General features: G+C 34.3%; 1 protein-coding gene across 1 annotated transcript in view; it reads left to right on the top strand.

Annotated features, from left to right (window-relative positions):
* ATG10 (autophagy related 10) overlaps positions 1–17,975 on the top strand; it is a 315,023-nt gene that overhangs the window by 107,885 nt on the left and 189,163 nt on the right. The window contains exon 4 of the mRNA XM_051992929.1: positions 15,021–15,059. Within this exon, the coding sequence (XP_051848889.1) occupies positions 15,021–15,059 (39 nt within the window). The remainder of the gene's footprint in view (positions 1–15,020; positions 15,060–17,975) is intronic.

A 17,975-nucleotide genomic window follows, 5' to 3' on the forward strand; every position in this document is an offset into this window, starting at 1 on the left:
GTTGATCATTGTTTTTATGATGTTGATATGTAGTATAAATTGCTCTCCTTTTTCTGTATCCATCCCTTTACATTGTTTCATAGATATCTTCCCAGGTGAAACCATCTCTTTGAAAGTCGGTCAGTTTACTAAAGAATTAAAATACCTCACATGATTAGTTTAAGAATTTCATGATTTATGTTTGAGATGTAAATAAGTGCTAGAAAGGCTTTTAGAGAACTGGAAGACTGGTACATGTGATTCCTGACAAATAGGTGCAACAGGAGATAGAATACGGGGCCTAAAGTTAGGAAGATTTGAGTTCAAATGTGTTCTCATATACTTCTTAGCTGTGTGATCCTGAAGTATGTCGCTTATTCTCTTTGTCTGCCTCAGTTTCTTTAACTATAAAATGGGAATATTAATAGCACTTCACAGGTGGTGTTGTGAGGGTCCAAGGTGATAATATTTATAAAGTGCTTAACACAGTCCTTAGCACATAGGTGATTAATTAATAAATGCTTATTACTTTCTCTTGGCAGAGAAAGGATTGCACGGAAATGAAAGTCCAGGCATATTATGGCACCATTTGGCTAATAGGGAAAAGGGCTTGGATATACAACTTGACTGAACAGATTTTGTGTGTATGTTTGTTTGCATCTAGCAAGGGACCATTTGTCTCTCTCTGTTATTTTGAAAATAAAAGAATACATAAATGCTGAAAAGAATACTTTTGGATATCTTTCCTTCAAAAAAGTTTTTAAGATGATTTCCATAAAAGTCCTATTCCAGTGTCTCAGCAAACTATGGAGGTGAGCTTGGATGGCTAGTTCACTATTAAGGACCTACCTCACTGGTAAAATTGAGTATGGAGGTGAAATAATCCCTGAGGTTTCCAATTCAAAATCTATGAGCCTAGGATTATAACAAATTTGAAATCGTCCAGTGGTGACCAGTTAACTTTATTTCTGTTCTCTAAGAGACTCATCACTAGCATGGCTACAACCTCAACAACTCTTAAGGTCCTCAAAGTAGTATAGATGTAAGAGTGAAGGGCATATCCATGCTGACAAAATCATGAATCATTAAAGTATTAAAAAAAGGTGACCTCTGTCAAACTAAAATGACACAGGATCAAAGACTTAGAGCACAGTGGTCTTAGGTCCTAGATCTCTGCTAACCTCATTTTATGGATGTCATGGTGGTACAGAAAGGTCGTGATGTGCACAAATTTTCACAAGAAGAAATTCTCTGCAAGTCTTTTAAGAGCATGATATTTTATATTAGATCTTGCCAGTAGAAGTTCATCCAACTTGCCTTTTTTTCTGGAACTCTTTTTATGATAGTTTTGTAAGTTTGTTTTTGATAAAAATAGTAAACAAATGAATGTTTCAGAAAACCAAAGATAGAATGAATCAGCTGGAACTGATTTAGTGTTATGGATAATTACATAATTAGTACAGCTTTAAAAAAATACCTTACTTTGTACTTGATGGACTGGAACTGCTGTGAAGATGTATAATTACACAATCAGCATACTTCTTATATCAGTGCACTTATAAAAATTCTTTAAATATTCATTTGTACTAAACTATATTGAAAAAGGAATATTTTAGCTCTTCTACTTGGCAGTCAGTTTTGACCAAAAGTTTGAAAACTATATGGAGGGGAGGGGTCAGAATATTCAAATCTAAAATATTTAAACTGTGATATTATTGTACTAAGAGGTAGCATAGAAAATTGTAATTTTTAATGAATACAAGATTAGAAGGGAAACAATAAACTGGGAAAACATTTTTATAGTCAAAGGTTCTGACAAAGGCTTCATTTTCAAAATATATGGAGAATTTTCTCTAATATATAAGAAATCAAGCCATTCTCCAATTGATAAATGGTCAAAGGATATGAACAGACAATTTTCAGATGAAGAAATTGAAACTATTTTTAGTCATATGAAAAGGTTCTCTAAATCACTATTGATCAGAGAAATGCAAATTAAGACAACTCTGAGATAACACTATACACCTCTCAGATTGGCTAGAATGACAGGAAAAGATAATGGTGAATGTTGGAGGGGATGTAGGAAAACTGGGACACTGATACATTGTTGGTGGAATTGTGAATACATCCAGCCACTCTGGAGAGCAATTTGGAACTATGCTCAAAATGTTATCAAACTGTGCATACCCTTTGATCCAGCAGTGTTACTATGGGCTTATATCCCAAAGAGATCTTAAAGGAGGGAAAGGGACCCATATGTGCAAAAATGTTTGTGGCAGCCTTTTTGTAGTGGACAGAAACTGGAAACTGAGTGGATGCCCATCAATTGGAGAATGGCTGAATAAATTATGGTATATGAATGTTATGGAATATTATTGTTTGCTAAGAAATGACCAACAGGATGATTTCAGAAAGGCCTGGAGAGACTTATATGAACTGATGCTGACTGAAAAGAGCAAGACCAGGAGATCATTATATACTTCAACAACAATACTATATGATGATCAGTTCTGATGGATGTGGCCCTCTTCAACAGTGAGATGAACCACATCAGTTCCAATAGAGCAGTAATGAACTGAACCAGCTACACCCAGCAAAAGAACTCAGGGAAATGAGTGTGAACCACTACATAGCATTTCCAATCCCTCTATTTTTGTCCGCTTGCATTTTTTATTTCCTTCACAGGTTAATTCTTCATTATTTCAAAGTCTGATTCTTCTTGTGCAGCAAAATAACTTATGGATATGTATACATATATCTTATTTAACATATACTTTAACATATTTAACATGTCATCTGGGGAGCGGGTCGGGGGAAGGAGGGGAAAAATTGGAACAAAAGGTTTTGCAATTGTCAATGCTGGAAAATTACCCATGCATATATCTTGTACATAAAAAGCTGTAATAAAAAAAAGAAAGAAAGAAAATTGTAATTTGCCCTTGGAATCACTAAGGCTCGAGTTTAAGTTATGATGAGATTCAGCACAGGGCAGGGAGTTATGGGAATCCCCTTCTGATTGGCGCAGGTCCTTCGTAAATGGATTTATGAACTTGTAAAGTTAAACTGGCAAAAGAAGTTTATTATTAGAACTGAGACTGACATCTTTAGTGGCAGGTCCCAACAGAAAAGTAAAGATCTAGCAGAGAAATCCTCTAGCAGAGAAAGTGAATAGGGTCCTGTTAAGGAAATAGGTGAGAGAGATAGAGGGAGTAACACTGAAAGAGAATGTCTTTTCAGTGGGCAGAGGGTGCTGGAAGGCGTCTATGCCAAGGAAAAAGAGAGGTTTCTTGGCATGATTAAGTCCTCTGCTTTTGACTCTCTGCAAAGGATTGAGCTGAAGGAATCCAACTCAATAGAGTTGGATAGAAATCTTGATCTCCAGCTTGGGCTAAGTAGGAGTGGTCCTGGACTCAACTAGTCCCACCCAGATAACATAATGAAACCATTTTATCTTGATTCCCTGGGGTGGGTCTCTCAGAGGAGAGCTTCTCTGGGGGAGTTTCCCAAGCTTCCCCTCCAAAGTCCAAGAGAGAGAGTGAGAGAGAGTTTCAGGGCTCCCCTCATCATTTTCTTCTGACACATATTGCCTGAGTTATTATGGGCAAATGTTTTAACCTTCCACTTCTCTAGGCATGCTCTAACATTGTTTTATAGAAGTGTTGCTAATCTTGATTGAGGCAGGGATTTTCTACACTGGAAATTCTTTTTGCTTTTGTCCTCTTTCTGTTCAGTTCATCAAATATTTGTTCAGTGTGCATAATAGATAAGGTATGTTCTTTGTTGTTGAGAGTACAATGTTACAAAAGAATGTGGCCTTTTCTATTAAAAAAACATATTTTGGAAGAAATTTTGGATTTTGTAAGAACACGTAGTCAGATCATCATTTTGCTTTTTTTTTTTTTTCAACTTTGCTAAAGTTGTGAATTGTTTCTAGCAGTTTTTCAGTTGATTCTCTAGGACTCTGTACATATATCATCATATCATCTGCAAAAAGTGATAATTTGGTTTCCTCATGACTTACTATAATTCCCTTAATCTCTTTTTCTTCTCTTATTGCTGATGGTTTAAATAGATACTACTGATCATTTTAAGGACTCATTCTGCTATTTAATCAATCAACATTTTAAAAGTATCTATTGTATGCTAGGCACTATGATAAGCTCTAAAGATGCAAAAGAAAATGTAACATGATCCCTTTCCTGATGGAGCTGACATGGAAGAGACAAAATGCAAACAAAGTCATACAAACCAGTAACATAAAGAATAAATAGGAATTAATTAACATAGGAAGACTCTGGAATTAAAATGCTACCTGTAGAAGATGGGATTTTTAGATAAAATTTAAAGGAAGTCCTAGAAATCAGTAGGCAAAAAAGAGGAACAATGTGGGGGACAACCAGTGAAAATGCCTGGAACAGAAAGTGTCTTATTCATGGAAAGACCAAAAGCCTAGTGCAGTTGGAACAAAGAATATATATTGAGGAGTAAGATGTGAGAAGATTGGAAAGGTAAAAGTGGGCTAGATCAAGTATAAAATTGATCTTGGAAGCTAAAGGGAGTCACTAAAATTTATTCAGAAGGGTAGTGAGATGGTCATTTTTCAGGAAAAGAAATGGTATCTGGATAGAAAGTGGATCAAATTGAGGAATGACTTGAGGCAGGCAGACTCACCCGCAGGATATTGTAATAGTCCAAGGTATGAAGTGATAAAGGCTTGTATCAGTGGTGGCAATGTTACAGGAGAGAAGAAAGTGCATTCAAGAGATGTTTCAAAGATGAAATTTTCAGCAGTGATTGGATAGATCATTGCTATAGATTTTTTTTTGGAGAGAGAAGGATAAAGGATGATACTTAGGCTTTGAGTTTTATAGACTGGGAGGATGGTGGTGTACCTTTTAGTAATAAGGAACATAAGAGCTGGGGAGGGTTTGGGGAAAAGATAATGAGTTTATTTAGTTTTAATGTTTAATTTAAAATCTCTACTAGCTATCCTATTTGAGATGATTGAAAGACAGTTAGAGATGAAAGATTAGAGGTCAGCAGAGAATTTGGGGCAGGAAAAGTATATTGGTGAAACATCAAAATTAGAGATGGTATTTAAGTCCATGGGAGTTGATGATCTCAAGTGGGAAAAGAGAAATGAGCCTAAGACAGAACTTAAAAGGATACTTACAATTAGAAGGATGAAGATTTTGCAAAGAAAATTTAGAAGAATTGCTCAGAGAGGTTGAATGGGAACTAGGAAAGAATAGACTCCTGAAATCCTAAAGAAAAGAGAATATCAAGGAATAAGTGATCAACATTATTAAAGGCTTTAGAGAATAAAGATTGAGTTTCTCATTAGATTTAGCAACTAAGAGAACACACAAAGTTAAAATAAGGAGTTGGTGGAGCAGAATCCATTATGTTTCTGCTGAAGTTAAAAAAGGCAGGGTAGCAATCATAATCTCAGACAAAGTAAAAGCAAAAATAGACCTAATGAAAAGGAATGAGCAATCTGCTAAAAGGAACTATAGATGATGAAGCAAAATCAATACAAAACATGTGCACCAAATGGCGTAGCATCCAAATTCTTTTTTCAATTTTTCAATTAAATTTTTTTTCATTCAAATTGTTAAGAGAAAAATTAAATAAGTACATGAGGTACTGTAAATAATATTAGATCTCTCTCTGTGTCTCTTTCTGTCTTCCTTCCTCCCTCCCTCCCTTTCTCTTCACACACACTGAATTATATCAGTATTTAAAGGAAAAGTTAACTTAATTGCAAGGAGAAATAGACAATGAAATTATAATGATGGTTACCTCAATATATCCCCTTTCAGACCTAGACCAAATCTAACCAAAAAAAATCAAGAAAAACCTAAAGAACCCTAATTCAAAATTTAGAAAAGTTAGATATGACAGATTTTTAGCAGCTACTTAATAGGAATAGAAATGAGTTTATTTCTACTTATTCACTTTTACAACTGTAAGCATGGGGAGACAAGAGGAAGGAGTAGAGAATGTTTAACTCTCCTATCATTCTGCTCTAAACATCTTTTAAAATAATGCTTCAGATTACATTCTGGAGTGACAGAGCCAAAGACAATATCGAAAGTTGAAAGAATGACCTATGGTTGGCGGTGGGGAGGGACTAGCGGGGAAGGCTGATCCGGAGCCCATTTAGATGAAACACAACTGATGAGACTAGTTCTAAGTGGTGACAGAAGCAACAGCAGAGACAATAAGGGAATCTGTCAACTAGTCAGAAAGAGATTAGAGTATCCCTACACTAGTACTGAATTTAGACATTGGTTGGCAGTTCCATTGCCTATACCTACTTCCTGATCATAGTTCAAGGGCAGAGAGGAGAGGAGTATTTTTGGTCAGGAGGGAATGGAATCCTTGAAAGGCAGTGCCATTTCTAGCCCAAGGTCTCAGGGACCCTGAGGAACAGTGTTGTTTCTAGTCCCAAGGAAGAAGGGATTCTGAAGATAATTATTGATTGAAATTCTAAGGGATCGGGTGTCCTTCTTAGGTGAGGACCAGATTGTAGGTCAAGTGAGCAGTGACCATACCTCTCTCCAGATCTCAATACCTTGGAAGCATTGAATACTTTCAAACCCCCAGATCTAACTTTGAAAATAGTATGAAAAAACATGAAACTTGAGACAGTCACCCCATCTAGATGCTGAGAACAGATCCCAACATAAACATAAAGTCTCAAGTCAAGAAATAATCTGGAAAAATGAACAAACAACAGAGAACCTAATTATGATAAGTTATTTAATGGTGACAGGGAAGATCAAAACACAAAGACAGAAGAAGGCAATGAAATCAAAACAGTAAAGCCTCAAGGAAAAATTGTGAATTGAACACAAGACCAATAAGAATTCCTGGAAAAGCTAAAAGATGATTTTCAAAATCAAATTTCCCTCTCTGTGAGTAATAGAGGGGAACAAAGATAAAGAAATAAAAATAAAAGAGGAAAATTATGAAAAGACAATAAACATCATGGTAAAAGGCAAAAAAAATGAAGAAAATAACACCTTAAAAATAGAATTGGCCAAATGAAAAAAAAGTACAAAAATTAACTAATGAAAATGACTCCTTAAAAAGCAGAACTGGCCAAATGGAAAAAGAAATGTAAAAGGTCATTGAAGAAAATAATTCCTTAAAAATTAGAATTGGGCAAGTGAAAGCTAATGACTCCATGAGACATTAAAAAACAAGGTTGAAAAAATAGAAGAAAATGTTAAATATCTTATAGAAAAAACAACTTGCCTGGAAAATAGATGGAGGAGAAATAATTCAAGATTTATTGGACTACCTTAAAGCCTAATCAAAGAAAGAGCCTAGACATGATATTTCAAGAAATTTATTAAGGAAAAATAACCTGATACATTACAACTAGAGGTTAATGGAAGGAATCCATCAGATAGTTCCTGAAAGATATCCCCAAATGAAAATTCTTAGGAATATAATAAGCAAATTCCAGGACCCACAAGTCAAAGATAAAATACTTCAGGCAGTCAGAAAGCAATCATTCAACAATGGAACCTCAGTAAGATCACAGAAGATCTTGCAACTACCACATTAAAGGAATGAATACTTGAATGACTACAAATATGATATTCCAGAAGGCAGAAGAACTGGGATTATAACCAAGAATAATTTACCCAGAAAATTTTTTTACCCTTTAAAGGGTAAAAATGAAATTAATGAAAAATAAGATTTTTGATCATCCTGATGAAAAGACTGGAACTGAATCGACAAATTGACTTTGAAATATAAGGCAGAAGAAGCATAAAGAAGTAAACTTGAGAGACAAATTGTAAGGGACTCAGTAGGAGTTAAACTATCTTTCTATGTGGGAAAATGATACATATATTTTCTAAGAATTTTTTTTTATCATTATTAGGGCAGTTAGGAGGATTCTATATAAACAGAGTGCAGGAGTGAGTTGATTTTGTTGGGATGGTATTTAAAAAAATGGATAGGAAAGAAAGAAGGAATGCCCTGAAAGAAGGGAGAAGAGAGAGAATGAAGGAAGTCATCTCACATGAAAGGCATTCCATGAAGAACTTTTAGAGTGAAAGAAACGATGGGATAGCAGATAATGCTTCATCAGTTCTAAATTTAAATTGGTCATAGAAATCTATCTTAGCTAATAGGGAAGTATGACAGAAAGGAGATAACAGAAAATGGAGGAATTTATAAAAGAAAGTCAAATAAAAGAAAGCAGTGATCAGAAACAAAAGATATTTTAGAGAAGGGAGAGGATAAAAAGGATAAACAGAAGAAATAGGATAGAAGGAGATGCAGAATTAGTAATCATAACTATGAATGTGAATGGGATAAGCCCACCCATAAAGTGGAACGAGACAGCAGAATGGATTGGAGACCAGAATCCAATAATGTGTTGTTTATGAGAAACAAATTTGAAGCAGAAAGATATTGTACAGAGTAACAATAATGTAGAGATTACCAAATGTGAAAGATTTAGCTACTCTGATTATTTAGTGAACTAAAACAATTCCAAAGGACACAGGATGAAATAATGCTATTTTCCTCCAAAGAGAATGGATGAATTCTGAATGCACATTAAGGCATATTTTTAATAATTTATTTTATCTTTATTCTTTTATTTTGTTTGTGGTTTCTTTTGCAATATGGCTAATATGGAGATTTGTTTTTCAAGACCTCTAATATATAATTGAAGTCAAATTACTGCCTTCTCAGGGAAAGGGGAGAATATGGGAAGGAGGAAGAGAATTTGCAATTCAAAAATTTAAAAAAATGTTAAAAGTTTTATGATTATGAAATATTTAGGAAAGGAGGAAAGAAGAAGGAGGGAGGGAGAAAGGAAGGAAGGAAAGAAATTAGTTGAGAGCTTATAATGCTGGAGAGACTGAGGCAAGATAGAAATTCAAGAGTTTATAATATGTTATTTGAGAGAGAAAGATTGTTTGGTGCCCAGAAGACTGAATGGGATTCGAGTCTCAAAGCATTCTGTAGGGAATGAAGGATTCCAGGGATTTTTTAGACTCCAGCTATCAAGGAGACAAAGGCAGGGGTGAAGTGAGCACTGGTGAATGGTAATTTCCAGAACCATAAAATTGGTTTGAACAGGAATGATCATAAGTCCCTATGTCCCTATGTAGGGAAGTAGGTAATCAAAGTAGAGACAGGGAGTCTAAGTCTGTAGAACAGATAAAGGGTGCCAACTAGGTATTTGAGATGAGCCCTCTGTTCTTATGGAATGCTAATGGTCAGGGCTCCTAGCCCTAATTTATATCCATTCTAATGGTCAGGAAGGGGGGGGGAGGGGTTCAACCAGGGGGACTGAGGCAGAACAATTAAAGGAAACTGGCATAACAAGCTCTTCTCTCCATATAGCATAATGTCCTTGTAAGGCTTTGAGAAAGACATAAGAGATGTATGTAGCTTCTTGTCTGTACCCTTCCCCTCTCACCCCCTTCAGGGTACTTTAATTTTATTCTTGGTAGGTTAACCTTTCCAGGAAAGGGAACTGGCTATATCCCCTAAGTGTAAATGGAAGATATGGTTGGAGACAGAAAGAGGTTTTGAGATATGAAGAAAGAGTTGAGTTAAAAAACAAAAACAAAACATTGACCTCAGTCTTTTAAGAAAAGTGGGAAGCAAAGTGATCTGCTAAGACAGTGCCTCAAGACACTACAAGAAAAAGAGAAAGACCTTTTGATTTAAAGGAAATTACATTCCTATGGAAGGCATTGATTTTATGCAATCTCTATTATTAGAGTAAATACCTGTATTTATAAAATGACAGATTTTTTAAAATATCAAAATAACCCCTCCCAACTATAATGTTTGTTGTCATTTTATGTGTTTTGATTTTGGAAGGCAAATACTATAAGAGGGCTACCTCACTTTTGGGTATGGGGTGGGTGTGAAGACCTACTTTGTTTTTCACCTGAAGCCTTTCAATCAACCAAAGAGAACTTATACTGATGGGAAAATAGGAGAATCTGAGAGTAGATGCTGATAGAACTCTTGCTAACAAATTACAGAGGAAATAGGAAGATATGGAGGCATATGTTGAGTAGAGGTGTGCCCTAATCTTTCTTATTAACCCTAATACATGTGAAAAACTAGAAGGCTACAGGTCTCATTTTCCTCTTTGTGACCTTATGTTAGTAGGTATTTATAATGTCCAGAGGCTACCGGAAGGAGGCTGATCTGTGTTTTTGGATTTTATTCTTTATCATTTTCATTTGGTATTTTATGGTGGAATGAAAAGAATATTGAAACTGTGATCAGAAAGTTTGCTTTAAAAAAAACTATTACAATAAAAATAGCATTATAAACTATTAATAATCTTAAATTACTACTTTTCCTTTATTATTGCTTTTCCTTTATAAATAAATCAAAATAGACTGAGATTTTGAAAAATAGGAAAAAAGTCCTAATTACAGTTTAATTATTTCATTAAAACTCAAGTGTTACCCCAAATTTTTACTTTTACTAAAGTGCTTCTAAATGTTGGCAAGCTCTGGAATTTTGTATATGGCTTCTCAACAAATTTCTGGAACCCAAAGTATTAAAAGTTCCTGGCTTTTTCAGCTGCTTACATTAAATAAGAAGACTTTTAAAGTATGGTTTTGTTGCTAATTAGTGCTTGGTTTTTTTCAATTACTAATCTATCTATAGCTAAGTGAGAGGAGTCATCTTTTCTATTAAGCATCTTACTTTCTTGTAGTAGTTCAGTATTTCTTTCTCTCCTATATCAGAAATCTAAAAGCTGAGGAAACACCCCTCCCCCCCAACAAAATAGTATTTCTTTGTATTCACTAGAAGATATGTTAAGTTTCATCATTCTGATGAAAAAAAGTTTCCTTATCAACTTAGTTAACTTATTTCTCTTGTTTATCAATACTAAATTAATACTAATCATTCTTTGCTAATTATTAAAATTTTAAAATTTGTTGTCAGACTAAAGTTGTATTTTCTTAAAGAAGCCAGACCCTTTTTTCTCTATTAAAAAAACCCCAAACACTCTAAACTTTTAAGACAGCTCTAAAGAACAGTTATATAGTGGTTTCCTCACATTGTGTGAAATGCAAATCAAAATAAATGACAGAAAGCATGACCAAGGTGGGATTGAGACATGGTTACTCCATTGGAGAAGAAAGAATAAAAGATATGGAAGAGAAGCTATGTCATTTTGTCATTGACCTTCATTAAATTACAACTATTGTACTAGTAACCATAAGTGTGAAGTAGTAAGGACTGAAGAAAGAGGATTGAGTCAGAAGTGGAGTTAAAGGATTTCACTGGCAGAAACTGAATGAAGATTTAAGAAAAAGAAATATTTCAGAAGTGGTAGGTTTATTACATTAAAAGAAAAAGATATTAAAAAGGAACAGCAAGTTGTACAAAATATATTTTTAGTTTAATGTGTAATCATTGTTTCTATTATACTATATTATAGAAATGATTGTTGTGTTCCATACATTACCATTAAATAAATTAAATTTTTTAAAACTAAAAAAAAAAAAAAGAAAAGAAAAAGGATATTTTCACACTAGTGAGAAAATACCCTTTGATTTCAGAGACTACAATGCTTATAAAAGTTTATAAAAGAAACTATAAATTCATTGAGGGCATTGACAATGACCCTTTTAATTTTTATATGTCCAGGATTTAGCATAATACCTTGCATGTTGTATCTGCTTAATAAATATTCGTTAAATACTTTAATTACACTGTTCTATAGCAATATGCAACATATTCTATTATAAATACAATAGACTTGACTAAAAACTGCAACAGGATATTTCAGAATGAATTTTGCTTGCTGTTTTTGTCATTTAACGTTTTTTGAACCTAATTTTCTCCCTCCTCTCCTCTCAATTTACACAATGGTTTCTTTAAGGAACTTGAGGCTTTCTTAATGGCACATGTGGCAATTGAAAGCAGTTGATAACCCTGCTAAGTCTAACCCTCTTAATCCCTCTCACATTTACTTAACCACTATCATGAATCTAAAGGGATTCTTTCTCATGGATCTACTTCAGGAGAGACTCACCAAGGGGACAGATGCCTACTCAATACTCTCTTCACATATATATCTTGCAGGAGAATACAAAATAGGAAAGTACTTTACAGATAAAGGAAAATTGGAATCACCTAAACTCAGTGGTTTAATGAGGACATGATTCCTGCCAGAGGAACTTACAGACTGTGGCTGATTAGCTCAGGTAGTTAGAATACTCAGTTAATGAAGGCAAAGGGATGAGCTTGGCTTGTGTGAATTTATTTTCTTAGCTTTGTTTAATGGCCATAAACTGAACCCTTATCTCTGGCCAGCCATTGATAGTATGCACACAGATGCATGCCATTGGTCACAAGATGTAAAAGGGAGGCAGTGTTCACAGTGTAATGATTATTAACTCTGGAGACCAAAAATCTAGGGCCAAACCATTCCTCTGATAGCATTCCCATGATTTGGAGCAAGTTACTTCCTGGACCTTCATTTCCTCATCTTTAAAATGAAGGCTTTAGACTATAGCCTCTATTCTCCTTTGGTCTAGATTATGATTTTCTAGTTGAAATGAAACATCCCGAATTTATACACTGTGTTAGAAAAACAATGGGAAGTGTATGTCTTAGTAATAGTAACATAGTTTTGCCAGCTTCATCGGACAAAACAACAAATATTTATTAATATGTGCAAGATAATGGGAGATAATAAAACAAAACAATTGTCCCTGTCCCTAAGGAACTTATAGTCCTTGAAATTTAGTCTGGGAAATGATAGAAGTTAAAGGACAGATAACAAAGACTAGTAATAAGTCATTAAATGAAGTATGGAGAAGTATTTTATATTCTTATTGCTTTACAAGATATAAAGAATTCCTTCAAAAATGATTTTCATTATTTAGAGCACAGCTGTTTATTGATTTACCATTGATTAGCCATCCTCCTAGTGACTGTTTTTAAAAATGAGGCACACTTTTTAAGAGCCTGAAAAAGTAGGAAAAAACTTTGAGGAGCCTGATCCTTGATAGCTTAGAAGTGAGCCACTATGAAGGAAGAACACACCTGAGAAGTGCTTATTCCTTCATGCTGGAGCAGGGAAGTGGAGTTCTTTCTTATTCCCTTATCCTCATTGGTCATGATGTCTTTAAAAGGAACAAGGTATGGAAACACATAGTCAGCCAAAGATAGGAGACGTATCTCTGGAGTGTGATGTGTTTTAGGAGCTGAGTGACTAGTTTAGCAAAAGCACTGTGCTCAGAGGGCATTAGAATGCTAGGAAATGAGAAAGGATGCAGAGGTTCCTTAGTACTAGGGTCAGATGGTATGTGTTTTGTAGTTTTATGTCTTTCTAGTGAAGTGTGTGCTCACTCATCCCACTATCGGTCCTTGTGGTAGAATGTGCCCAAATTTATTAAGGGAAAGTTTTATTATTACTGTTCTTATGATAGCATCTCAGTAAATACTTTAAGTTGATGGTATCTATTAATTGAATCAATCTGTTACACAGGCTCAGGAATTCTACTTTTAGGAGTGTGTACCCACACGGTACTTTAAAGGTGAGAAAGTAGCTCCCTGGAAGACCTAAATTGGAACCCAAGAGTGTAAAGTTGGGGAATAGCTCCAAGAAGGGACATTATTTAAATACATAGAAAACATAAAGTAAATGGAAGGCTGTTTGTTGGGGATGGGAGGTATTAGTAGCAGAGGGCATTAGAAAAGGATCAAGACAGTTCTTAAGCTAAACCTGAAGGAAACTGAATTCTAAAGGCAGCAGCAATAACCTGTGTAGAATGGAAATGGAAGGATGGATGCAGGTGTATGGAGAGGGGAGACATGTATTTGTATAATAGCAAGAAGGCCATTTTGGTTAGAACATTTATGTGAAGAACAGTAGCATCCTTTTTATCTGGGACAGATAGGCTGGATCAACAAAAAAGATGAAAGAATAGATCAATAAATTGGGCTGCAACTAAAAACCCAACAAATTAAAAAAAAACACCTTAATTAAACACTAAAATAGAAATTTTGAAAATCAAAGAAGAGATTAATAAAATTGAAAGCAAACAAACAAAATAAGCATAGGGGAATAAATAGCAAGTTTGAATAAAAAAGAAACAAATACCAATATCAAACATGAAAAAGAACATGTAACAATAAAAAAATAAAAGGAAAAGTTATAAACTATTCTACTTGACTAAGTGTCATTTAAACATCAACCTAATGAAATGGATGAATATTTATAAAAATATAAAATGTCCATATTAACAGAATAAAAAGTGAAGAACTTAAATGACCCAATTTCAGAATAAAAAATGAACAAGTTATATTCTAGTTTCTGGGAACAATGTGTCAGATCTTTGGTGTTTCTGAGTTTGATTTGAGAATCCAACATCTTATTCTCTAAGTTCCTATTTGTAGAAAAGACATTACTCTCGTTCTCATTCTCTGGAGGGCCCACTGTAATAATTTAGTAAAAATATTTCAGAGTCCCTTCATCTAATATAGGCTCTACAAAAGTCAGGAAGTAGAATCAAGATGAATTGTATTCAGATGTCATACAGTTAACATAGATGCATTTATTTTTCTTATACCCAGTAGGATAATTGTGAGATAAGTTAAAAAAAAAAAAAAAACCAACCCTTAATGAAAAGCTATTAAAGTATATGGAAACGCAAAAGTTCTCAAATATCTTTTCATTATGGGGCATCTAGAAATATTTCAGCAAATAAGTAATCAGGAAAGATGAGGTTGTTTTCTTCAATTACTTGATTAACCTCTTGTCTTGTGGGCAGCTTCTGTCTTGAAGGTCCTCTTGAGATTTTATCTGAAAGTGCTTCAATTAGTCTCAATTATTTTTATAATGTTTTCTTTCTGATAGACTTCAAGATTTTACTTTATGCTTCTTCTTTAAAATGGTAATTGTGAATAAAATCTGCATTGAAAATCTAATCGACAATCTTTTATTGAACTTATGTAATGTAATTAAATTTCTTTAATTAACAAATTCCTAAAATAATAGGAAAACTATTTATTTTCAGGAAGATGATGAAGGAGCCAGGCATAGCGACCTGAATTTGGTAAGTAGTGATTTTTATACTCTATTCTAGTAGTGGTAGTCTTTGTTTTTGTTTTTTTTTCGGAGATGGGAAGGGGGCTCTAAAATCTAATCTTATTAAATTGAGATATTTACTTATAGTTTTTTAAAAAAGCTCTTCACAAATTTTTCCTAATCTTAAGACAAAATGGTTAATATATAATGAGTTACTTTTATAGCTGTAAACCCCAGGATAAAAATCTGTGATTATAACTAATAAAAATAGCTATCACCATGAAAGATATTCACAACAATTTTAAAAATTACCAATTAGATCAGTGCCAAATTCATTGAAAACTTTGAATTTTTCCAAAGTGAACTTTTTTTTGAGGAAAGGAAAATTGGTATAATTAAAAAAAAATACTTATTTTAGAAGGTTATACAAGGAGAAGAAGTTTTCCAAAGTGTTAAATTTTTTTGCCCTAATTTAGTTATTGCTATTAAAAAGTTATGGGTTTCTTCTTCCTTTTGTTTCTTCTCCTTACCCTATTCTGCCTTTTTCTTCATCTCCTCTTCCTCTCCTCTCACCCTTTCTCCCTTCTCTTCTGTCTTTGACATCATCATATTTATTCCCAGAATTTTTTCTTCTCTTTCCAGAGAGGAACCATATAAACAAATAGTCTTTTTAAAGATTAACAAAAGGGGCAGGGTAGTGCAGGGGAGGTTGGAATCTGCACACCTAATGAATCTATTTAATAAAGCTCAAACATATCTGTAACAGTGGTGGACCTCCTGTGGATCTCATGAAATGGGTAGGTTGGAAAAGTCTTCTCATATTTGTTTATTTGAGTCTCCCTTGGTTTTTTATAACTTTATTATATTGACTTCTGATTTTTTGGTATGTGGTTGTCCTTTCCATTTCCCTGTGGTTACTATGTATATTGTTTTCTTGACTCTGCTTACTTCACTATATATTAATTCATATAGATCTTTCCTTGCTTGTCAATATTCATCACATTCATCATTTCTAGTAGATAATGATTATATGACCTAACCACCATTTGTTTAACAATTCCCCAACTAATGAGCATTTACTTTGTTTCCAATTATTTTTTTCACAAAAAGAGTTGCTAAACTTTGTTTTTATGGACACTTTCTTATTATTGGTGGCTTTCTTGGGGGCATAAACCCTAATAATGGAATCTCTAATTCAGAGTAGAGACATTTTAGTCTATTTATTAATTCCAAATTGTTTTCCAAAGTGGTTGAGTGGTACAGTAAAAATTGGGAAAAGAAATGACAGTGATATAAGTTGTTGTTTGTCCTTTGTTCCCAAAGAGGACCATGGCATTAGGGAGAGGATGTTGTAACATGTGAGTGAATTGGATTAAAGTGAGGGAGGCCTGGGCATGGTCACTTGTCTCACTTTCCCTTCCAGAACTGTCTGGGTCCAGTGGCCAGATATGGATCAGAACTACTGGAGATGGCCCTGGATACAATGGGAGACCTTGGCCTTTTTAAGCTAAAGTCTTCAACAGGTCTCAGTGTGACTGAGGCAATCAATGGCCATTCAGTGATTGAGGCTAGGTGGTAATAGAGGAAAAGAATCTCCTCTTTTACTTACCTGACCATCTAAATAAATAAATGAATGAATCTGGGAGGGCAAGACCTCAGGGTTTCTGGCCAAAGCAGATATCACTGCTACTTACATTCAATCTGAGTCAATATGGATCTCCACAATGACTGAATGGGGCTTGGCTTAGAACCTTTTGGTGGCTCATTAGAACCAGATTGGTTTTGCTTTAAGGCCTGGTCCTTAAGAAATAAATCTAGCCAGCAAAACCCAAGATATCTTAGGAGGATTCAGAGGTGCAAAAGAAAAAAATGCTTTTTAGAGCAGCTGTAGGAACGGTATAATACCCTCTATAGACAGAGGGAGGAAAGGAGAGAAGGAGGAAGGAAGAAAAGGAGAGAGGATAGGAGAAAAAGAAGGAAGGAAGTAGACTTCCAACTGACGAATTTCAGGGTTTTTTTTAAGTTATTGTTTGTGAGTGAAAATTGCATATTATAATATTTCATAGTATTTGTCACATTGGCACTAGAGATAATTATATAGATCAATTTATTATTTTTGATGAATTTTTTTTTGAAGACAAAACAGTTTTCTTTTAGGATAGGAAATTTACTTGTATTATTGGTTGAGTTTCAGTAACATGACACAAATAGCAAATTAATATTTACTATCTCTTTGAGAGCTGCTGTTTATTTCCTTTTCAGTTAGGCTCATTTTTAGTTTTTCTAAAATTTATCTTTACAAGTTAAAGATTCTTAGAATTTTTTTCTTAACAGTGAATAGTCAGTTTACTTGCAGGTAAAAATTAGTCTATGGCTTCTCTTAAAGTACATTATTCTGTTGCTACAACTTGATTATCTGACAGATCTGCTGAATTGTGGACAGCACTCTTGACAGCAGGTTTGCTCAGGAAGCCGATATTCGTGTTGTAGGCAGCAAACAGTTGCTTTAACTTTTTTTCTCAAAATGATTCCGTTAACTTCACCCTGCACTTACACACTCATTTACTTCTATAGATAGCCAGGCACAGAGAAGCAATGGCTCATGAAACAAAATAATAACAGGAAAATGAACAGTAACAGGGTCAGAATTTGAAAAATAAAAATGGCGATGCTGTGGATTTTATGACTTCTTTAGTGACTTCACACATGGGAAGCCTCACAATATGCCCAAATAGGAAGCTTCAAAAAAGATTAAAAAAAAAAAAAAAAAAACCAGTCCTATTCCTCTTTTTCTCTTTTTGTGCTGAATTTCTTGACTTTTCTTGTATTCTCATCCTACTCGGACATAGAGCTTCTTACCTTTGTTCCCAATTTTGTTCCCAAGGTAATGTTCCCATTACCTTTGGTTCCAAATCAAAATGTTGGCACATCTGCTATCACATGG

Source organism: Antechinus flavipes, chromosome 1 (assembly GCF_016432865.1).
Source record: "Antechinus flavipes isolate AdamAnt ecotype Samford, QLD, Australia chromosome 1, AdamAnt_v2, whole genome shotgun sequence".
Taxonomy (NCBI): domain Eukaryota; kingdom Metazoa; phylum Chordata; class Mammalia; order Dasyuromorphia; family Dasyuridae; genus Antechinus; species Antechinus flavipes.